Here is a 25,128-nt window from a genome sequence, read left to right as displayed (position 1 = left end):
TAAGTTTCTAATTAAGGATTAAGCAGTTCTTAAGTAAGGATTGAGGATCTAATCAACATAGGAAGTGTCAACATGTATACATCGTAGAGTTTAAGGAGAAGAACAAGTTGGATAGAAGAATTTGTAGTTGTTTCAATACATGTGAAAACTGAACCTGTCTTCAGTAAACCAAATGGTCAAGTTTGACTTTGGATGCAGCTGATGAATTCAAGTTGGTTCAGCAGGGAGAATTCTTAGGTTTGCTCTCACTTATAAATATAGTTGACCTTAAGACCATTGACTATAGCCTCTTTGGACTTTGGAGCTTAAACCATGGACACATGCAGCCAGTCTTAACAAACGCGGAATTTGACTTCTCATTTCTTACGTTTGAGTTCATTTTAAAGTCAAGATGACAACTTCATTATTGTTGTGCTAATTCTCTTTTTTTTTTTTTTATTGCAAATTTATATAGGTGGATACCAAATCTTGAATTGCATATAACAGACTAGTTAAAATCGTGAGATATTATTAGTTTTGATTTTTGTTAATTTTACGATTTTGTTATTAAAAAATATGTTGCGAGACAGACTCTTATTTAATATAAGATTTTGATATTAACATAACCCCCCAATGGAAGTCTTGAAGAGAACAATTAGTATTATTCTATAAATATGTTATTACTTGTATTGTTTCGATTTGTATATAATAAACTATTTAAATTTTTAAGATATTTATTTTTTATTTTGAGGTTTATTGGTTTCATAATTTTACTCTTAAAAACACATTACGAGAGAGGAGAGAATGAATTTATATTAATTTAAAACTTTCGATTTATGTTCAATGTAAGATATTTGACATTAATTTTTCTTGACAACGATGTTTAATGAGTTTTTATCTTGGTAAGTTATGTCCGCATTTGGTTGCCCTGATTTTAAAGTAAAGGTTGTATAAAACTTTACATTAAAAATATGTCAACCTCTAACATGCTATGCTAATTGATGATAGGTGAAAAGATATTTCAAAATTAAAAAGTTTTAAATGATAAAAGTAACAAAGTCTATGATTCAAGTATTAATTACACAAAAATTGACTTTGTCGTGCATGCTGTGTGATGATTTCTTTCAAAATTTTATTATATTTACCCCCTTAGAAATCTCCTTTTTTAAATATTATAAACAACAGTTTATCTCTTTTCTATTAGGTTTTTATTAATTAATCAATATGCTTTATTCTTAATCTGTTAAAATAAATAATAAAACCTTGATGAACCAACATAGACAAAGATGAGTTATTTTATATAAGATCAGATAAATTAAAAAAAAAAAAACCGATATATCAAGGTAAAAATTTCATTAAGTAACTCTTCTTTCAAAGGGTATCAGCCAACACCTATCTCTTAGTTGCTTGTACATTTGTCTATAATTGATGATCGTGTTTAAGAATAGATTTGAATTAAGTTAAACTTGAATATAGACCAATTGAATTTGGTTTAAATCTATTATAACAAATTTAAACTAACTTTGAGCTAAATGAATAAATTTAAAAAAAAAAGTCGTTGAGATAAATAATGTTATTAACAGAATAAAAAGTACTCCTAACAAAATATATAATGTTTTTATTAGGATAAATAGTTTCATTAACGTGATAAATAATGGTACAAGAAAAAGATTCTAATCAATTTTGAATTAAATTATCAAATTAGAATTTTATCTTAAATTCAATCTGAATCAAACTAAATACTAATTCAAAGCAAAAACAAAAAAAAAAGTGACATGAGATGAAAACAGTTTGTTTTTCGTAGCCACAAAAACACTTAGTGAAATATGAGCGAGTAGCAAAAATCATCATATATATATAAAAGATTAATGAAATAAAATAAATATTTTGTTTCAAAAAAATTATCGGTCGGTGATAAACTTCTCATAGTCAAAAAGTAAAATTGGGGTGAATGGTGTGACTTTTCCAAACTTATGGGTTTGGCGTTTTCACCAAACCTCGGGGCTGTCAGAAAACGCCGTACGTAAGAGTTTGACATTACATAAAGTAATGGTTAAGGACGGTCTCTCAAATACTAGGGTGTTTAAAGTTTCCCCCAGACTCCTAAAACATTTCCCCGTACCCAAGAAAGCGAAAGTACTTTCACTCACCCGATCACGTGCTTGAAACCCGACGAGCTTCCGCAAAAGATAATAAATGCACGTGGCATAAAACCAGTGGCTGTTTTCACCATCACCGTCGTGATCGTTCGTATGTTATCCAGTAAGATAGAATCATACGCGTCGAATTGTCGTGGAGTTGTGTAAAACGTGTCGTTTTAGTTAATCGCTTAAGCCACGTGTCGGATCTTTCGCCTTTGTTTGTGCTGTGCTGTTACGCTCATCCATACGCTTCATGTTCAGTGAATTTGATGAGAATTTCAATTTGACGGAATAAAATTAATTAAAAAAAAAAGGTACAGGAATGTGTGATTCTTGTTGAGTTTGTGTAAAACGTGGGCGTTTTGTCTATTTCTCATTGGTTCATCGTGCTTAATTCACTAAATCTACGGTTCAGGAAATCTTTCAGTACCAAAATTCAAAGATGATTAAGATAGATTATTTTAAATAAATTATTATTTTTTAAATAAAAATTATTATATATTTTTTATAAAAATCTATAAATATAAATAATTTTATATTTAAGTAATAAACAAATTATAATATTATTTTAAAACATTTTTATATTATTTATTAAATTCATTAAAAATAATAATATTTTAGTTTTAAAATTTAATAAATAAAAATAAAATTGTAACAAAATTAATATTACTTTGATATTAAAAGATAAAATCATTACCTATATTACTTATTATAATATCATTAATAATAAAAATATTATTAAAATTTTTTATTATTTAAAAATAAATAAAATAATATTAATAATAATAAATAAATTAGTAAAATATTTTTCCTTATTCCCACCCAACTACTCTCTCAAACTACATAAAAATTGGTGCAAGTACGTTAGGTCAAAATTAATATATAAAAATAATATTTTCGTTTCAAGAATAATTCATTAAAAAATAATTACTAATTTCAATTTATATTTAGAGGCTTGATCAATTTTAATTAATAATATTTAAAATTCCAAATAATATAGAATATGTTAATGTTTTATATAACTAATATATTAATTTTTAGGTTTTATTATATATATAATAATATTTTATCATATAAATAATATAATATTATTATATATTTAAAATTAAAAAATAGTATTTATATTTAATTTAAAAATTGCAATGTTTGACTTTTACTAGAGTTAGAAAAAAATGTTGAAAAGCTCAAAGCCATTTATTTGCAGTTGCCGGGGTGAAAAGTCAAAACATGTTTTAATTTAATGGTAGGGGGTAGCGTGTGAAGCAGGGGATTAATTGTACTCTTCAATGCTTATTTTCCTTTTATTATTCCCCTATATTGAAGATATTGATTGTGAAAACAAAAAAAAAAAAAAAAAAACATGAAAATTATTATAAAAAATATTTCAAATCCAAATGTGCAACTTCAATTTTGTAATATTTTTTAAATTTAATGTTTATGTTTCGTTCAAGTGAAAAATGAACCCATCCAATGATACATAAAATAATTCCAAAAATATTTTATTTCTGATAATTATTTTAACATTTAAAAAAATATTTTTTGATAAGTGAATTTTCTATTTACCATTTTAACCTTTTATTTTACATAAATAGAAAAATCCTACTGTTCGAGTTATCAATTATTATTTCAAAATACAATAAATCAATTACGAATCCTCTTAACTTTTTTTAAACTCTTAATTATATTCTGATTAATAAAATATTTTACATTTATTTATATTATTCCTATAAACCTGCAGATACCACTTAACAATTATACTAAATTAGTATTAAAAAGAACCATATTTTTAAAAAATCAGAGTTTTTAAATGTAAAGAGATTTTATAATTATTTTTAAAAAACTATTAAATTACCTTAATATCAACTGTAAAAATCAGCCTTTAAATGGCAAGACATCTAGTGATCTCCCCAAAAAAATTAGATGCTTAACACTTAATCATTGAAATAAACCCATTAAAATTAAATATGTTTACTTTTTTTATATTTGATGACATCAATATACGGAACAAAATATTCTCTATCTTTTCTCGTATTAAAGCGAAAATAATAATATGTATACATATTTTTATTTTTAAATATATAATTATATAAATTATATAATCAATTATTATTTTTTAATTTAAATTCATATAATAAATAATTATATATATTATATGAGCAAGAATTATTATATTTTTTTAATTTAAATTCACATAATTACTTATCATATTATTAAAAAAAGTCAGAGGTAGTCTAGGGTTTCAACTTTGGGGTAGATTTACCATTTTTTTTTTTATATATAAATTAAAAAATTTATTGGCGTCCTTGCTGCAGCTGGTAATGGTAAAAACAAAACAGGAACAGGAACAGAAACAGAAAAACAAAAAGCTGTCTGCCATAGCTTTCTTGTTTTGCACCTAATTTTAATTTACAAAATCTTTTCTTTGCTTTTCCCTAAATAAGGCTTTGGTTTTGGTTTTCCTTTTCTTTTCTCCACAGGAAACTACGTTGTTGGTGGTGATAGTTTAGTTTTGTGTGTGTGTGTCAGAGTGAGAAGTAATTGTTGTTCTCTTTGAGCATATCCTCAAATCCTATCTTGACGTAATCCATTTCCTCATCGGCATAAAAAACCCCAGAAAAAAACATGTTATCATTTACTCTTTCGTAGTCAATTTTGATAGGTAAAAACACCTTCAATCCTCTGTTTTTTATTAGAACACAACCAAATTAGTCAAACAGTTGAATTTTTAATATCTGGGCTCTCCGAAGTTCATCTGCAAATCAATTTTTAATTTCTGTGTATTGAAAAGACCCTATGAAATCCGTTTGAATCCTATATTTTCATCTAAAGTGACCAGTCTCGATCCGGGATTTGTTTGTTTAATCATGTCGGGGTCTTTAGATAAGTGGAGGAACTATTTCCGTACCGCAAAGGGGAACATTTTCGATATCATCGACCACGCGGTGATGGTGGCTGCTTTGGATTGTCCAAAAGAATTCAAATTGAGAAGGGACCGAATTGCGGAGAAGTTGTTTACCTGTAAAGTGATTTGGTGTTTAGGGTGTAAGAGGGAGGAGTTGAATGTTCCTGGTAATGATTCTGATGATGATGAAGATGATATGATTGGTTGTAAAATAGATGAAGGAGGTAGAAGTAAAGAAAATAAGGTTACTAGTAGTAGTGATGATCGTGATAATAATAATGATCTCCATGTGAGTATTGATAATGATAATCAAAATCTTAGTAATTTTAGCTATGGAGAAGCTGAGGCATTGACGGATGAGATTGAAGAGGAGTCACAGACTGTTGGAGAGGTGTTGAGAATCAAAGAAATTCTTGACAACAACCAAGATGAGGTTTGGATGAATGGATTGCTTTTGTTGAGATTTTTCAAGTTTCTTATGTGATTTCTGGTTTTTGATTGGCGGTGTTTTGGTTTGTGTTTGTTACAGTCTGATTCTGTGTTGTTTGATTGCTTGAGGAGGCTTCAATTGATGGCTTTGACTGTGGATGCTCTCAAGGTTTGATTGAATCTATCTTTAGTCTTTGAATTGGCTGGTCATTTGTCTTCTGTATTGCAGAAATTATTCTGGTTCTGGTTTTTGGACTAATGGAGTTCAACTCTTTTCAGGCAACCGAGATTGGGAAGGTTGTTAATGGCCTCAGAAAACATGGTTCCAAGCAAATTAGGCATCTTTCTCGAATTCTTATCGAGTATGGGTTTGCTTCTTGTAGACAACAATAGCTTTTTATGTACTTTTTCTGTTTGTTGATAGGGAACTCAGTGGTATTGCCGTTTGCTAAATTTGATCTATAGGATCAATTGCCTGGTTGGTTAACTGTATTTTCACTATTTCTTTTTTTTTTAAATGTTTTCTTAAACTTTCCTTCAGTTCATCTGTACATTTGCTCAGATTTATTGATCAATTATGTATCCTTTTGCTTCTTCAACTTTGTTAGTTAAGTAGTGGCTTGTTGGATTCACTTCTGTGATGGAACATAAGATGATGCTTGATTTTGTTCATTTTCATTATAACCACAGTTGAATGCAGTATAAAACTTCTATGATGGTTATTCTAAACTGGTTTTGTGAATTGCAGTGGCTGGAAGGATTTGGTGGATGAATGGGTCAGTGCTACAAAAGCTGTTGCAGGTGGGAACATGGTTGCAAATTATTTTGTAATTTCTAGAAATTTGTTTTAAAACTTTTTCAGTTTTGTTAATTGAAACTGCTTTTTAAAATTACTTTTATCGTTGGCTTAGTCGTAGCAGAAGGTACTCCAGATTCTGTAGACCCATCTGTTCTTGACGAAGAAGAAGGGCTTCCATCTCCTCCTCTGGATGATTTAGCTTTCTTCACTGCTCCAAGTGCTGGAATAGAGCTCTCAGAGGTATTGTTTTTCTCCTGCTCTATTTCAAATTTAGTTCTGAACCTGGTTTTGTATTTTTGTTTTATAACCATATGCTGACTAGATTATGTTTCTTTTGGATGTCTCTGTAAATGCAATACATGAAGTTTTTCGATGGCATGGATGATGATGGAAGTGAGTTCAATTTCAATTCTCTTATGCTTCTCTTATATAGCTTTAGCTATTCGGTTCTTTTTTGGAATTCCCCACTTCTAAGATCCATAATCATTAATGAGGGAATGTTGTTTCAGATCCTCGGAACAGTGGGGAATTCATCAAGAACCGTGAAAATGGAAGAAAACCACCAGTGGAGCAGCAAAATATTGTGAAGCGAAAACAGAGAACTACAGACGAGGTGAATTTGCATGCCAAGGAGAGTAACCGTCAACAGTTGAAGAAACAAGAATCTGTTGTGAAACCTAATAAACCACCAAGCACCAATTCTGGACCTGGTAGACCTCCCAAGCAAAATACAGCGCAAAGAATAAATAGTGAATCCATGTTGCATCAAAAAACAGATAAGGCTGCCATCCATAAGAGGCAACTGAATAGTCAACAAGATGTAAGTGCAAGTATTCTTTTATTTTTAAATCTATAACCATGAATTGTATCTAACCTATATTTCTTATTCTACTAGAGATTCAAGTCTTCAGATGAAGTTGCAGTCCAAGAAAAACTTGAAGCCACAAAGAGAAAACTTCAAGAGAGTTATCAACAAGCTCAAAACGGTTCGCCTCTTCCCCTGCAGATTTTGTTATTTATTCTGTTTTTTTATGGGAGATGTGGTTAATGCAAAGAAAGAATTGGGATTCTCATGAATTTAATCAGAACGAATTTGAAATGCATTTCAGAGAAGTTTCTTCAAGGTATAAAGAAAGATAGAACAGGAAATACAAGAATTAGACAAAAGGATTAGTCGAAATAAACTCAATGTTTAAACTCTGAAAACTTTGGCATAAATTTGAAACAAATGTGAAGTCTCTATTCAGCTGCACTTATTGTAGTGAGTATCAAGCTACTCTGACATTGGACTGTAAACTTTTGTGGTTCAACAGCTAAGAAGCAAAGGACAATACAGGTCATGGAGTTGAGTGATCTCCCCAAGCAAGGACTTGGCCATAGAAATCAACATGCAAGGCCTGGGAACAATAACAGGAATTGGGCAAATGGCTGGCGGTAAAGTCTTCAGTTTGCAGCCTGTTTTGATAGCCTTGGAAGTTTCTTCCATTTATGAAGCTGATGGGAGAAGACCAAACCCTCGGGTGACTGTCTTGCTTCTCTCAAGTTTCAGCATTAAGATTTTGTTCACTCCTGATGGAAGGGTTCATTCTGATTCTGAGAGAAAACAACTTTCAGAACTCCCATCGTACATTTTCAAACATTGAGTTATAGAGACTTACTTTGACAGAATTAGGGGGTGGGTTATCTCTTGTTCGTCCAAACTTCTTAAATTTGTACTCGGATGAATTTCTGTAAAGAGTCTTGATTATTTGCACCTGCCCATTAACATTATTTTTCCTCACAACTGAACATTTATTTGAAAGGATAATGTAGTAACTCTGCACATAATAAGTGCTCTTTTATGTTATGATAGGTTTCTTTGAATGAGCATGTAAGAAGATTGAATATATTTTCAAACTGTCTTTTGTTTTCTCTTTTTCCCCTGTTTATATGTTAGGTTTAAAGTTGTACAAGGGATTAAAATAAAAAGATGTAGACACGGGTGAAGTGAAAATTTGATTGAAAAAGTTAGGGGGGAATTTCGCCGTTTTTTATTGTTGAAAAAAGCAAAGGGAATGAAGAAAAAGAAGAGAATGAATTTGCTTTTATTGAAAAGAATGTAATAGAATGCATGTCAACATAGGTGATTTGGAATATCATAAAAGGTTCGGCCTAATCACTATTCCCACCCAAAGTTTAATGCAAATTATTTTTTGTCTGTTAACTATTAAAAATTTAAATATTCACTCATCTATTACATTTTCTTTCTAAGTTTAAAAATCTAATAAATTTTTTCATACATAACAATTTTATCCTTAATAGTAATAGTGAAATTTAATAGATAGATAAATATTTAGATTTTTGATAATTAATGGGTAAAAAGTTGAGTTTGCATCAAACTTTGGGTGGGGCATAGTCATTTGGCCAAAAGGTTTCAACTTTCTTCATTAAATTCTTAGTGAAGATGCTTAAAGTCTTTCTCACTTAAAAAATCAATAAAACTATGTATCTAAATTTGACAGTATCTAATTAGATATTAAAATGATATGATATTATATAATTATATAATTTTGACATAAAAATATAATAATATTTAATTACATACATAAATATTAAAAACTAATCAAAACTAATTGAAGCTAATTAATGAGGTCACTGAAGGAAATACGGGAGATTTGGTAAATATTTAATATCTTATTTAGACAAATATCAAACCTAAATTCTTATTTGAATTAAATTATCTTTTCAAAACTAAATCAATCAAATCAAATAGGTAAAATCTCGAATTTAATAATTCCTCTCGTGACCATTATTTCAAATTAAGTCGGCAATGCAATTTCAATCTGATCAGAATGGACCTCCCCTAGCCTACTATTTTTGACTACCCTTCCACTTTCTTTCTTTGTTTGATTGGTGAGAACTACTTCTTCAACTTTGGGAGTTAGATTTTAATACGACAACTCTTGACTATTTAGTCGTGAGTTAGTTGGAATATAAATGAATTCATCTGTATTTATATTAAGAAAATTATTTAATTTCATATACATTATGGAATAAGTGGAGCATCAATCAACTTTCCAATGAATTAAATTATATATGATGGGGTCTTTGATTAATTTAAAAATTTATAACCGTAATAAATAAATTACCTCATAACCTTTTTTTTGGTAGGTAAAAAATCTTATTTGAGTTAGATATATTGTTTCTTTAGGTTTACTAACTGATTTTACAATTATTATATCAAATAAGTTAAAAATTTAATTTTGATATGTTGTTAATAAATTTCAAATCTATGCTTTTATACTTGAACACCGCCCCTTCGTCATTCAAACTAATTGTTAGAGGCAAATTATCTCGCACTTGTCAATGTAAATTACGTAATTCCTCACACGTAATGTGATAAATATTCTATTTAAAAACTAAACATGTGGAATTGAAATCGACTTATTTGACACCTTTTATGTATTTTCAGACGTATTATGATGTATAGGAGATATGAGAAAATGTGTAAAATTGTTTACATGTGCTTTGTTTATGTTGATGTGAAACCCTAAATTTAGGAAATGCATATATCGTGGAACATGTGATATGAAATCAAAGGAAATATATGCATTTGTTTTAAGAAAAACATTCAAGTAATTGGATTGTTGGATGGTAGTTTAGTGGTTGGAGCTAATTATTCAAATCCCTTGAGTGATTATTTAGACCGGACTTACTTGTAAAGTAGATTCGAATCGAATCAAATTCAAACAAGAATCGATTTAAACTCAGCTCAAAATTACAACGCTTAATTTGAGTATGTTTGAATCATGATAGTCAAATTGTATATCGTATCAATTATCGAAAATCAAATTTTTCATATAGAATATTGTATGATATAATTTTTAAAAAATATATTAATAAAATAGTAAAAATTTTAATTGACACATCATTATTTTAAAAAATATTACAAACACTTTCGAAAGTTTAATATTTCTCAGATATGCGTTATTATGTCATCATATTCTTTAAAAAATATATTGATTTATATAGGTAATATGTATCGTATCGAATAATACATTTACTGTATCATATTAATTCGATATATTTCATAATATGTATCATTTTTTATCTGTATTATATTATATTATAAAATATATATCATATATCATAGGATATTGATAACAATGAAAAATGACATTACGAAATTAGCAAGAGTTACATTCGATAAGTCATATAACTTAAATTTTAATTATCTCTCAATGAATAATTAAATTAATTTGCATTGTAATTAAAATAATTAATCACATAAATAAGAATAAAATCAAAATCAGAGTTTTCTTATTGACCAACTTTAAATAATTAAGAGTGCCAAGCTCCCAAAATTTCCTCCATTTCGTCCACATATAAATTTAAAAAAGATTGGTGGCGTTGTTCTATTCTGACCTTTAAATATTCTGGTTTTGTCCAATTTATTAATTATTTTGTTACAGAAAAAGGGTCAAAAGTAGGTTAAATTGCGAATTTGCCATATTCCTTGTCTAAGCAAAAGATGAGTCTCTTTCTTGTTTGGTGGTGAAAGATCTCTCTCCTTTGATCTTTTGCTTTCTTCTTCAACCAAAGAATCTGTCACCTCACATCTACTTAATTATAAGAATATGGCGTCATCTCTAGCCTTATCCTGATAATCTAATTTATTATTTAAATAATTAATTAAATATTTAAAACTAATATAAATAGTTTTATTAAATCTAATATAACAGAACCTTATATTATGTTGTGGCGTTACCGATTAGAACATCTGAATTTTTTGTGTCCCAAAAGGATGTTGAGGCAATTTGAAAATCTTTAGGTGTGAGATATGACAACTTTGCAAACACACATGCAAGATATATCCTAAGCTGTGTTTGTATTTCAAGAAAGATCATAGGGAAAGTTGTTGAAAGTGTTCACTGGATTTTGACTGGACTAGATCCAAGGCCAGCTGAAAATTCATGGTAGGACATTTAGGTAATGTATTATTATGTAATGGAATAATTTTAAATTAAAAATAAAATATTATCAAATTATATAAATATATAATAATAAAAAATTTAATTAAATATTTAAAATTAAATAATTATAATATTTTTTGCCATGTGTACATGTTTAACTAAAATGGTCTTGTGGATATGGGTAGATATAAAGCGAATCGAATCCAAATATCTCTTAGTTCAAATTTAACTAAAATAAAAAATAGTTTAGTTTGAATTTATCTAGCCGATATTAAAAATTGTTCGAGTTTGATTTAAATAAAAATAGTTTAATTCGAATTTGATTCAAATTTATAGCTCAAATATGCGGTTAAAATTCATTATTTGAATTCATGATTCATTACAAAATAATATCGTTTAATAATAATTTAACATAATTTAAATCAAATTATGAATAAATCTGAACTAAATTAAGTTATTTATCTAACTCATCAATACAACAGAATCGAATTCTCTATAACTTAAATTTTACTCAATTTTAAAATAAATTAAACTTCCTAATTTAAACTTAATTTATATTAAAAATAAATAAATTCAAATCAAATCAAATTAAATCAAGTTAACTTTTGAGCCTACACTAACTCGTTTTGGATCTAGCGCTACTTGTGGAAATGTGTAGCAATCAAGTAACAAAAGGGCCTGGTGGTGTCGGTAAATTGTGAAGTGGGTAGTCAAAATCAAGTTGAATTGTGATGAATATAATTAAGTGGAAAGGAGAAAGTCTCTTTCAAAGGCATTAATGGGCTGAGTTGGGTGGGAATAGCTCATTGCTCCACGTTAATTATCCTATCCAACAACATTCCGAAATAGATTGAGGAGATTGAGGTTCACAAGTTTGCCATTTTTGCCTCCATATTTCTTTATAATCTGCCAAATTTCAGGTAAACTCACCAATTTATTATTTTATTTGCTCAACCCATAAAGCAAAATAGTAAATGTAGGTCTAATTTATCAATTTCTAATGTGCATTAATCAACTATCATCACCTTCCCGTTTCTTCAAATTTAGAGATGCATTTCTTTTAACTGATTTTGACCTTGTTAAAAGTGCTTTTAAGAATGTAAACAAAAGTGTTGAAATCGATGCATTTCTTCCAATATTTATGCAAAATGCATTATACCCAAAAGAAAATTTAATTAAAAAAGGTTAAGAAATGAAGTGACGTGAATGACATTTGAACAAGAAATTGAAGGCCCAACCCCCTTTATGATAAAGTGATTTAGTGGAAATGATGTGACTTGAGAAATAAATGACAGAGATGTTGACTTTAAACCAAATCCCTTTACCCCGATGCCCACCACTATCGTGGTTCACGCATCAAGAGTCAAAACCTTCTGCCCATGTCCAAACAGACCCTCTTATATTAAGTTTAGATTCCATTAGTATTGAAATTACATTTCTTAGATCTACTTTTAATCTCATATAATTTTTATATATTTGGTTTATAAGAGAATTATACTGATGCTTTTCTTTATAATTACTGTGCCATAAAAGGAGGAGCCGATATAGATGATGCAGAGATTAGCACAGTAGTATCCCGCAGGTAAATGCACAAGGCCAAGCAGCCAGTTTCAGGACAATTTTACTCCAAGAGAAATTGCGTAAAGCCTAAAGGAACAAACTTCAACGCAACATAAAGCTTAATGAATCAAACAATCATTGACAGATAACATAGTCCAACAAAGAGAGGTGCAATCAGTCGCCTGTTTTACTTGTGGTGGAAGCGGGCTTATCGCTCAGAGAGCACCATAACGTGGAGCCAATTGAAGAGGAGCAAGAGGTGAAACTACGAAAGGAAGGAGAGTTCTGGCTGTTGTTTAAGGTTTATTACAGCACTATTGGAGTTGGAAAGTGGTGCTGGTGAGACAGATACTGCATGCAGTTTAAGCCCAAGTCTGAAAACCCCATCGAACACCACCTGAAGCTCAAATTGTGGTCAACTCAAAACACTTCTCCTTACATTATCAGATTCCAGAGGATTCCAGAAAGCTAAAAGCGCCTGTAGCTCAGTGGATAGAGCGTCTGTTTCCTAAGCAGAAGGTCATAGGTTCGACCCCTATCTGGCGCGGCAGTTAAAATTTTTAATTACCGACAAAAGAAACAGTACTAGAATAAGGCAAGACAGAATTCAAATTGCATATTACCAATATAAAAGATAATACATCAACCTGGAATAAGATAATACATCATCCTGAAATTGAATAACAGAGACGGTGACTTTTATACAATCAAATCCATAACAGATAGATAAACTTAACACACTACTTCTTCCAAACTTTTATACCATATTCATCATCTTTCTCTTCTTCATTTTTACCCGGGAGCCAAAAAAGAAATACACTTCTTTCTCAACCCCCTATATCTGATACAGGCTCTCAATTCACATATCCAAAGCAAAAAAAGGTACGCCAAACACACATTCTACTTTAACATCTTCACATGTGCTCCATTGCTTCCTCTTCCTCGTCTTCATATTCACCTTCCTCATCAGCTGTAGCATCCTGGTACTGCTGATACTCAGACACCAAGTCGTTCATGTTGCTTTCTGCTTCTGTGAATTCCATTTCATCCATTCCTTCGCCTGTGTACCAATGCAAGAAAGCCTTTCTCCTGAACATAGCAGTGAACTGCTCGCTCACTCTTCTAAACATTTCCTGGATGGAAGTTGAGTTTCCGATGAAGGTAGATGCCATGGAAAGCCCCTTGGGTGGGATGTCACAGACACTTGACTTCACGTTGTTTGGAATCCATTCCACGAAGTAGGAAGAGTTCTTGTTTTGTACATTGATCATCTGCTCATCAACTTCCTTAGTGCTCATTTTACCCCTGAACATGGCAGAAGCAGTGAGGTAGCGACCATGCCTTGGGTCAGCAGCGCACATCATGTTCTTTGCATCCCACATTTGTTGGGTCAATTCTGGGACTGTAAGAGCTCGGTACTGCTGAGAACCACGGGAAGTTAAGGGTGCAAACCCAACCATGAAGAAGTGGAGACGAGGGAAGGGAATCAAGTTCACAGCAAGTTTTCGCAGGTCGGAGTTAAGTTGACCAGGGAACCTGAGGCAGCAAGTGACACCACTCATGGTTGCAGAGATCAAGTGATTCAAGTCACCAACTGCATAAATATATAACATATGAATCCATAATTAGAGTGATGAAACATTTTCCTCGTAGAACTTAGATTGCACAAATAATACTAATCAATAAAGTGAACGCAAGATAAGTTGTGTAAAAGTATTCAGTAGAAAATTTTTAATAAGGTTCACAAAATTACTATTGAATAACGACAACAATACTTTGAAATTCACAGCTGTGGTCCTATCAGTAGCTGACAATCTGTAAAGATAGCACTAGCCATTTATCAGCCACAAGGATCAGTAAAAAGTAATTCATGATTTGTCAGCGGGGACCATATTTATTTGCAATGTCAGACAACCCAAACTTACAGACAATGTGGTCCCTTTGTGATAGTTTTTGCATGACTACCCAAAAGTTAAAAACAGAAATCTAGGAACACTAAATAAAACCAGAAATCTAGGAAACTACAGTCACAACATGTTCATGGTTTCAGCATATCAAGAAATTTATATATAAATTAATGAAACAACCAAAAAATCAATATTACACCCATTCCCTCCATTCATGACACCTACTTAAAACAATATTAAAAGTTTATGCCAATCTTTAGATTAAACCCAAGGCTACTAACGCAAACCACCACATCAAGTACACAATAATTGAAAATCAGAACCAAAATCTTATTCAGAATGTAATATATCTAACCAACACAAACCACATTGTGTATTTATTAGGAAGTAATTAACTTATCCATTTTCCATGAGAGTAAAATTAGTGCTTGTTTTCATTTCTAACATAAAATAGTTTACATTTATATTTCAACAACAGCCCATTCAAAAGAAATTTCATGTTTTCATTTGCCATATCATATCATCAAACTAAATGCATAGATAAATCAATATACTAGATTTTTATAGTTACTTACAGCTAGGTGTAGTCAATTTAAGAGTCCTGAAGCAAATGTCATATAAAGCCTCATTGTCAAGGACCATGCACTCATCTGCGTTCTCAACGAGCTGGTGAACAGAAAGAGTTGCATTGTATGGTTCAACCACTGTGTCTGAGACCTTTGGTGAAGGGAAAACTGAGAATGTGAGCATCATTCTGTCAGGATACTCCTCCCGAATTTTAGAGATCAGCAAGGTACCCATTCCAGAACCGGTTCCTCCACCCAAAGAGTGGCAGACTTGAAAACCTGGAACACAAACAGTTGAATTACTTTTCCAGCCTCACTGGCTAAATATTGCTTAAGTTTGAATTTAGAGATAATTTAATCCAAGTTTAAAGCCAATAATCATTGGCACACTGGCAAAAATCATACTACTATCTCAACAAGAAAATGAATCCACAAAAACAGTAACAATTATGTTAATAAAATATCATACATTAGAGCACAAAAGCTAAGACAATGAATATTATACCTTGCAGACAGTCACAGTTCTCAGCCTCTTTTCTCACAACATCAAGAACTGCATCAATAAGCTCTGCACCCTCAGTGTAGTGCCCCTTGGCCCAGTTGTTTCCAGCACCAGATTGTCCGAAAACAAAGTTATCTGGCCTGAAAATTTGGCCATATGGACCAGTTCGTACACTATCCATAGTACCAGGCTCCAAATCCATAAGAACAGCTCGAGGAACAAACCTCCCACAAGAGGCCTCATTGTAGTATACATTTACACGCTCCAGCTGCAGATCTGAGGTCCCAATATATCTTCCAGTTGGGTCAATACCATGCTCATCGCAAACAACCTCCCAAAACTTGGAACCAATCTGGTTACCACACTGACCACCCTGAACATGGAGGATTTCTCTCATTTTTCCTGAATTTAGAAACAAAATTGTTAAAATATTAGAATCTTGAATGATCCAATGGAAATTACATAACAGATAAAATAGCGGTAATTCATTCAACCAATAAATCAAGTACATACCATTTGATTTTTCAATTAAAAAAAACCACAAGCATATTGCAAAGAACTAAAACTACTTCTATCGTATCAAAACAACAAGTTAACTAGATCTCAGCATATAATGGCAGAAATCTCACCCATGGAATCCAACAATTTTAAGCTATTTCAACAAATAAACAAAAATCCATTAGTATCAAGAACCTGAAATTTTTTTTTTTTGGTTAAAATGATAACGAAACACACGTAATTCAAGAAATCAAGTAGGTAAAAGTATTACAATTTGCGAAAAACTTATAGATCGTATACAAAATCTTCACTGGTAGTAAGGAATGTAAAATTACTAACTACAACTACATCTATTGAAATGTAGTACAGATCTATTAAGACTTCACTAAAATTAACTAAATGTCGAGATAACATAAGAATTCTAGAATCTTCAAATCAAAATCAACTAAATGACACTTCAAACTTGACTAACAACTAATAGATCTAATCCAAAACACTAACACAAACTTCAATTATCATCAGAAATCACCGGATTTCCTAAAAAAAAGTACCGGACCAGAAAGTCAGACGAAATATGCATGATTTCTTCAACAAAAAACAGAACAGTATGCAAATTTACAGTAATGTGATAAAAAAATCGTAGATCTAAAGAATAAGAGATGGGAAACTTACCTGAGTGAAGTGAGAACTTCAAATTATTGAGAGAAATGAAATTGAAATTAAAATTGAATGGGGTTGGTACCTAGTGAGGGCTATATATGCAGAGTGGAGAGTGAGGAGTGAGATCTGACGGTTTGTGTTACTCACATCCTGAATTTTTAATCACCATTGGATGCCGTCAGATGAAAATTATTGACGGTCCAGATGGATAATTGTCTGTTAATGATTTTTAAAACGGCAGAGATTTAAAGACAAAAACACCCTTTCTTTAAAGGACGGGTGGGAATGCCATTCGAGTGAAATTTTAAAATATTTGAAAAATTATTTTATAAATGAATTATTTTACAATAAAATTATGCATACAAGTTATAAATATCAATTTATATATAAATAATAATATATTATTATACATTTAAATAATTTAAAATTTATAATGTAATAATATTCAATTATATAATAATATTATATCATTTATACATAAATATATGCACATTATTTGTAGAGATAATATTTATCATTATTTTAATAATTTATTTATATAATATTCAACATTTCTTTAACTTTGGGTAACAATAACAAATCAGCAAAGAGTGTAATGCAGTAGGATTCTGGAATTTATCAAGGGGTAAATTGTCAGTGTGTAATACTTGAGGTGATATAGGCTTTAGGGGGGTATATTTTGATACTTCAAAATATACTAGGAGTGATAACGGTCTTCTCAAACTCCAGGCTCCAAAGTGATATTTACCACTGTTAGTATAAATATGGGCAAAAATGTCATTGAACTATTTGAAGCCATTGATTCTGGGGCCAAATGTGTCAATTGGGTGTGAGAAAAAATGGGGTGAGATATTTACCGCTGTTAGAATAAATATGGGTAAAAATGTCATTGAACTATTTGAAGCCATTGATTCTGGGGGCCAAATGTGTCAATTGGGTGTGAGAAAAAATCAGATGACATGTCAACTAACAAATATTTAAAGATGCTTCAGATGCAAACAAATGCATATACCGAACCACCGAATAGGGGCGCGTGAGGACAACCGCCTCCTCTATTGGAAAACACCAAATCGCGGCCTATGACAACCGCATCACGGGTTATTTAAGATGTCATAGGGGCGTGAAGATAAACATGAAGGCAAATAAAATTGGCCCGAGACTTTGCGGCAGGTCACACGTGATAAAGGGAGTTTATGGCATGTGACCTGTCTCTCTTGGCTCTTGCCAGTGAGGATTTGATCAAGGGTTAAGATTTAACTGTAGTTAAAATTAACAATAGAGTGAGGTTAAAGTTGTGGCTTCACTATCTCAGATCTATTTGTGGAGTGATGGGTTGCTTAGTTTGGAGATAAACTGATTAAGCATCTTCATCTGCATGTGTTGGTTAGTAAATGTTCTTTATAAAATAGGAAAAATTAATTAGATGAAAATATAATAATAATAATAATATAAAGCAAATAGGATGTTGAGGGCTTAAGCACATGATGGCAAGAGAGCTGATAGTTGTTTCCTTTTAGTTTTGGGCTTTACAGGGTCAAGTTCGAGTTGAAGAGGCTCTGAAATAAAGAAAGGTGAAATCAGTACCATAATATAGAGCCCAAGAAAATGTACCAATTAGATTGACTATCCTATCCTATCCTGTTGGGTCATTTGGGCTGCCGTAGGCCCTTTTCCCTTTTTTTTTTTAAATATTACTGTGTTTCTATTATTCTATATGCTTCATCTATACTTAAATTTGTTATAATGTGAAATCTATGTTCAGTTTGAAATTCAACAATATAAGGGTTCTACAAGTGACACAATCAATTGATGTTTCAACAACGCAAGAAAGACGATTGGGCCTTCAGCCTTCCAATTGAGGACACATTTGCAAGAAAGCAAACACTAATAGGTTTTGCAAACCAAATCGTGTATCAAAAATTTAATTTTTCAATATTGTATATTATATTTTAATTGACACATTATCATCTTAAAAATATAACAAAAATCTTTGATATTCTAAAATTTCTTTAATAAACCCCTTCTATGTTATCATTTATCTAAAAAAATATATCAACTTATATAAATAATATATATCATATTATATCATATAATACACCTACTACATTATGTCATTTTAATACACTTTATAATAATATTATTTTTTATTTGTATTGTACCATAAGATTTTAATACCCTTGCTTCACCTATTTGATTCTCTCCCTCTCTTTTTCAACTTAAAAGTGTGCTAATAGTTTATGGCACAAATGTTAAATTATAAGATTAAAAATAAATAAATTAATTAATTACCAAACTATCACCTCATATACTTCAACTTATCCTTAGATCGGTTTAATAAAATATTAACATTACATCACAAAATACTGCAGAATCCAGCTAAGCGTTGTGGGGGTCCTTGTGCTACAGATAATTTTAATTAGTAAATAATTAATACAAATTAAGAAGAGCGTGTTGGTGAAGTTGGAGCGGCCATCCCCATTATCTAAATGATGACTGTTATTAGAGTCAATGTTTATCAATGCGGTTGTGCCTAAATTCGTTGCTTAATTAGCGGAGTTTGTGGTTGTTGATCAAGCAAATGCCTTCAAACACAAGCCCTTTAAATTATGATTAATCAATCGGGTTTATTTTATTTTTCTTCATTTAGTATTAAACGTTATCGTTTTGTTCAAAAAAAAAAATTATATACTCTTAAATAGGGAATTTTCGTAGTTTTATAAAAGATTTTTTAAAAATATTTTTAAAGGGTTTTTGCTAATTATAAGTGGGTTTTTAATAATATTTTATCTGCAAATAATGGTTGCCAGAATTTATACTTAATTTTATAGGATCCAAGGCAGTTTCAAATTCCGTACAATTTTAACTTATTATTACTAACGCCATGGTTTTAAGTTACAATGATCATTCACAATAACAGATTTATATAATTAGGCCATTTATTTTGTTTCCCTCAAGAATTAGATTGATTAAAGGGTAATTAACGTTTGGTTTGATTACATAGTATGCCCCCAATTAATCAAGTTTTTCTCTTTTTGGTAACTTTACAAGATTTATTATTTAGTTGTTAAAGTTGAAATTATTAAGTATTTATCAATAAAAAATATATATTTAATTAAATATTTAGATAATATATTATTATATAATTAAATAATTTTAAATTAAAAATATTTAATTATATGATAACGAATCATTTGAATATTTAATTAAATACTTAAAATTGATAAATTACTTAAATTATATTTAGATAAAAGTTTTGTGATATATTCATTTGTAATTAGGTCAATAATATGTCATTAATACGTTAGAAATTTTCCTTTTAATGGGTCTTTTAATATAATATTATTTTATTTGCTCTTGAGAAAGTTTTTAACCTTGAGCCAATTAAGAAGAAGTTTGAGGATGACAAGGTACATGAAAATGCTTCAATCCAACCAAAAATCTCGGCATTTTGAGATTAAATAACATAATCGTGGGGTCAAGTAAAGACAGCTTCTCTCCTTTGGCCCCCTCCAACAAGTTAAGCTATACTTATAACACCTTTAATCACCTCCAATTTCTAAATGCCTTTTCAAAGGCCTCCTTCTCTAGGTATATGCTTTTCTAAAAAGCTATCTAAATCATTATTTATAGGCAAAATTAAAGCATAAACATGTATTTACTTCATCTAATTCATAAAGATAACAAAACAATTATGTAAAAATCAGTATAAATTAACTTATATAACTATAAAAATTCTTATTTGAATTGAATTGTTTTGTTACAATTGAATTAATCATATTAAATAGGTAAAATTTTAAATTTATAAATCGACCCATATATTTATGCATGCTAATTAACCTAAATTTTGCATCCTTAAGCAATTTTATTTGTTTTATCATCCCTACGCACCTGTGCATTGAATTACATAAACACCAAACTTAATGCCCAAAATTGGAGAGAAACTTGTGGGTGTTATCCTTGTGCATGGGAAAAAGATGCTAAATGAGAAACACTTAAAAAAAAAAAAGGAAAATGTAAGGCAAAATGGTGCCATAAATGAGACGCATAGGCTTCCAAATTAAATACGTTGGGACTAACACATGGAGTTCAAATTTGGACCCTACCCATGTGCTTTGTGTTGAAGATTGTGAACATTTTCATGAATTGCTATTCAGTAAAGCAATTCACCTTCCTTCAGGAGAAAAAGCTACACCCCAGCCCAACTGATTTCCAATTTTCCAACCCCCATTATTGCCTTCAACACCATCAAAAGATTAAAATGAATACAAGACAAGGACATGAAGACAACCAAGGACTTCAACTGCTGGTATTGCATCATTTTCTTTGGACTGCTTTCATTTAATCTTCATTTTTCAATAAATTTCTTAGCCAAACTTAATTGATTACATAATTATTTTTTATTTATCCTAGAATTGTTTTGAAAACTTTTGGAAAATGGGAATTTTGCAAAACTCTAAAAATATTGGTAATGGGTACAACTTTTTTCTGGGCAGGTGATGTTGATTGTTGAAAAATTATCGCAGTCTCTTTGTTTTAAAAATCAGATAAGGTTAGCCAGTCTGATATGTTAGACCGTCACCCACCAAGGAAAATGATTTCAGTTTATGGAAAATTTGTCTTCGGGAGTTAAATCGAATCGAATTAGATTATTCAAATAGTTAAATGGGGTAAAAATTGAATTTAAACTGTTTAACAAAAAATTATTGGGTCTTTATCCAAAAACTAAAATAATCATTATAGGTATATATCATCAAATTAAATTTATTTATATATAAAAATAATTAAAATTATATATTTAATGATTGATTATATAAAATTATTTTAAATATTAGTTTTAAATAATTAATTAATTAAATTATTAATCAAATAATCTAATGATTGGTTATATCAAACCATCCTTTTCACCGTATTAATGTATGATACAATTCTGAAAACATTTGTCTAAAGTCTGTGAATTGCCCAAGTTAGAAATAGGCTTAAACCTGAGGAAAAAAAGTAATAGCTTGATGAAAATCATTAAAAAATTTAATTACCTTAAACGATACGTAAAAGGGGGTGAAGTGAAAAGTGTGGATTGACCTAAATAGTAGAAAGAAAAGGGGTTATTTGAGGAAAAGTCGAATAAAGTGGGTAAGATTGCAAATACAATTTGGGATTCCATGGGCCACACCACAACTTAGCCAATCCTAATCATGAGTTTAAAGTTGATTTCTACTGTTAATTAATGATTAGGGACAATTAAGTTTCTGTACCAAATGCCCCCCACCCACAATTAATCTTTATTTATTTATTTATTTCCATTTAACCATCATTTCAACAACATGCTTCTCTCCAACCCCCACATTCACCAACTTCAATTTCTCCCTTAAACTAATCTACGTCTTTTTATTTATGATACAAATAAGTTCACTAATTGAATTATAATATTTTGTCCCCATGTCGGTTTCGTATAAAATAAGTGATAGATTTATCTAATTCTTTGATAAATTAATTGATTTTGATGTCTCATATATATATATTTCTAATTGTTGGTTACATAGAAATCATTGTTTTTTTGGTGGGATTGTTGGTTAAAAAGTGACTAATTGATAAAAGAACGCACCAATAAAAGATATTGTTTGTTTTTAATTTAATATTTTTTTATTGAATGTCTAAACCAAAATAATGTTTTTATTAACAAAGAAATCAAGTGTTGAAGCTTTTATTAGGGGTGGATTCGAATTGAATTAAGTTTTAATTTGATTCGATTTAAAAAAGTTAACTTGTATTTTAACTTAAACTCGACGAGCTCTCATTAAATCAGTTTAAATTTAACTCAGCTTGAGAGAAGTAAAGTTTTAGTTTAGCTACAATATTAAGACTTAAGTTGGGTTAAATATAAGAGGAATGAACAACGTTATTTTAGTTAATTTTGACTCAACTGCATTATCAAACTCATGAGTTTAGTGAGTCGAATACCTACCCCCTAACTCAACTTTAATATATACTTTTAAACTTGAGTTTATTTAAATTGATTTCATTTTAGACTTGTATTGTGTAGAACTGAAAATCTAGTTTGAGCTAACTCAACTGAAACCCACCCTTAGCTTTCGCTCTAAAAACACACACTCACATATTTCTCTATCAAACGTAATTTGATTTCAAGTTGACCCTATTCATGACAAATATTAAATGAGAAGATTATGCTAAAAATTAATGTAACACATTGATGTAATTATCATCTCATATACAAACATAAATATTGGCATAGTGTCATAAAAGTGATTGAAAACAACAAATTTATATTCTACCCTAGTTTGGTAAGACAACTTAGATAAAGCTAATCTAATAAAATACTCCAACTTAACTTACCATTCACATGATCATAACTTCTTTGACAAAAGAACTATTATCATTTCAATTCAATTTTCTTATATTATCATCATCTAACAATGTTTTTGATGTTTTTCTTATAGTGGAGCCTGCCTACCTGCCCAAAAGTAAACATTAATCAAACCCACTTTACATTTTTTTTTTCTTGAATGGAGAAACTTAGCCCTCATCATATCTCATTGTCAATGTGAGAGAAAAAAGAAACCCATCACATTGAAAAGCTTTGATTACTTAGGGGGTATTTCGTATTGTTTTGTTTTGACCTTTTACATGTCAAACACTAAGAAGCCACCTCAAATGTATATATATGTAACAAGTTATTATGTTTGACTTATCTGATTTAATAACTGTGAAATCGGTCATTACATTATGAATTTGTTATATTTAATATGATTTGTTCAATTTTAAAAATGATGATTCTGCTCCAGTAGAGTTATTTGTTAAAAAAAAAAAGCAAATTCACTACCTGTCATGGCCATTTTTTGGTTCACTTTGTCTAATTTTAATTATTTAAATTATGATAAATAGAAAAAAAAATTCAACACTACATATTAAACACTAACAATGTTGACATTTTTTTTTTTAAAGTTCCGTGAGGAATTAAAAATAACTTTCATAATTAAAATATTATCTAAAAAAGTTTTACATGTGATCTCGTAGAGAAGAAGAAGATTTATAAAAGATTATTATTTTATTAGCACAAAATTATTGTAATTCCAAACAAATATAATTTACACAATGTTGGATGTTTATATATATATATATATAGTGGGTAAGAAAATATTTATTTGAGGAAATAGAATTAGGGTTACTAAAAAGTTGGGAAAAAGAAAAAAGAGTGAAAGAGGTAAGTGTTTTGATGGAGTTCAATGTGATGTCGCAAATCTCCATGCAAAGGAAGACCCACATTTCTTTTACAGCTTCTATGGACCCATTCACTTCTCCTTCTGCATCTCCATTATTTATCCTGCAACTAATGTTTTTAAGATCCTATTTATTTATATTTTGATCATATAAAAACAATATTATAATCTTTTAATGCCAGCAATTATAGTAAATTTCACAGCAGACAACCCTTAATTTGGGAGATTTAGAAATATTTTTTATTTTTCAATTGCAAACAACTTTTATGCTAATGTTATAACAATTTAATTATTTCAAAAATAATATAAAAATATAGTTATTTCGAAATCATCCCAAATTTATTCTGCCCGAAGACTCCATTTCACTTTTACATTTTTACCCAGGGATGACATTTTCGTAAATAGCTTAAAAGTTAAGGTTTGCCTTCCAATATTACGTTACGCGCCATTTTTTCACAGCCTGATAAAGCCAGTACCACGCGCACGACTCCATCCGCCGTCCACGTTCTACTCGTGGATGGCGCAGGTTGCTGATTATTGGTTGAAAAATCCTGGGTTTTTTTATGAAATCAAATGAACACCTGAAGTTTTCTTTAAAACATGCTAGCTCCCATTCCATTCAATTTTGTTAATAAAAACTATTACATTTGGAAAATGTCTTATTTGCCCTTCATTAGATTACTTGAAATTTTTTGAAAACTCCCATTCACCATATTGTGTAAGCAAAAATCCCCCATCACCAAATTACAAAATAAAAAATCCTCATAATTTATAAATTGATAATTCCTTCAACAATGGTTAATAATTATAACAGACTTATTAGGATCCTATGACAATTGTAGAAGATCATTTTCTAGCAAACATATGAGATCACTTTGTGACATTCACTGAAGACCACTAAAGGATAACAATAATCGTTTGAGATTGTAATAAACATGACAATAGATGCAAAAATTAAAAATGTCATATAAAAACATTGATTAAGCCTAAGTATGGCC

At 30.1% G+C, this 25,128-nt stretch overlaps 2 protein-coding genes and 1 non-coding gene across 4 annotated transcripts; 2 read left to right on the top strand and 1 right to left on the bottom strand.

Moving 5' to 3' along the window:
• The first annotated feature begins 4,486 nt into the window (after positions 1-4,486).
• LOC123226203 (probable mediator of RNA polymerase II transcription subunit 26b) lies at positions 4,487-8,138 on the top strand. Of its 2 annotated transcripts, none has more exons than XM_044650737.1 (9): positions 4,487-5,455; positions 5,552-5,620; positions 5,731-5,813; positions 6,200-6,252; positions 6,372-6,490; positions 6,616-6,643; positions 6,760-7,070; positions 7,146-7,236; positions 7,564-8,138. In XM_044650737.1, the coding sequence occupies exons 1-9, from the start codon at positions 4,985-4,987 to the stop codon at positions 7,686-7,688; spliced, it is 1,350 nt and encodes a 449-aa protein (XP_044506672.1). In that variant the 5' UTR covers positions 4,487-4,984; the 3' UTR covers positions 7,689-8,138. The 2 variants fall into 2 exon arrangements, with proteins under 2 accessions (XP_044506672.1, XP_044506671.1); XM_044650736.1 differs by having other exon boundaries at positions 4,494-5,455; positions 6,363-6,490.
• Positions 8,139-13,236: 5,098 nt separating this feature from the next.
• On the top strand, positions 13,237-13,309 carry TRNAR-CCU. Its single transcript has one exon. It is a non-coding gene; the product is annotated as a tRNA-Arg (tRNA).
• Positions 13,310-13,353: 44 nt separating this feature from the next.
• On the bottom strand, positions 13,354-17,042 carry LOC123225898 (tubulin beta-5 chain). Its single transcript, XM_044650229.1, has 4 exons — positions 16,908-17,042; positions 15,741-16,139; positions 15,245-15,514; positions 13,354-14,356 (listed from the first exon to the last, which is right to left on the bottom strand). Exons 2-4 carry the CDS (start codon positions 16,132-16,134, stop codon positions 13,677-13,679), a joined length of 1,344 nt encoding a protein of 447 aa, XP_044506164.1. The 5' UTR covers positions 16,135-16,139; positions 16,908-17,042; the 3' UTR covers positions 13,354-13,676.
• Between the last annotated feature and the right edge of the window lie 8,086 nt (positions 17,043-25,128).

The sequence above is a fragment of the Mangifera indica genome, chromosome 9 (assembly GCF_011075055.1).
Source record: "Mangifera indica cultivar Alphonso chromosome 9, CATAS_Mindica_2.1, whole genome shotgun sequence".
In the NCBI taxonomy this organism is placed as follows: domain Eukaryota; kingdom Viridiplantae; phylum Streptophyta; class Magnoliopsida; order Sapindales; family Anacardiaceae; genus Mangifera; species Mangifera indica.
This window is presented reverse-complemented; position numbering and strand designations above follow the sequence as displayed.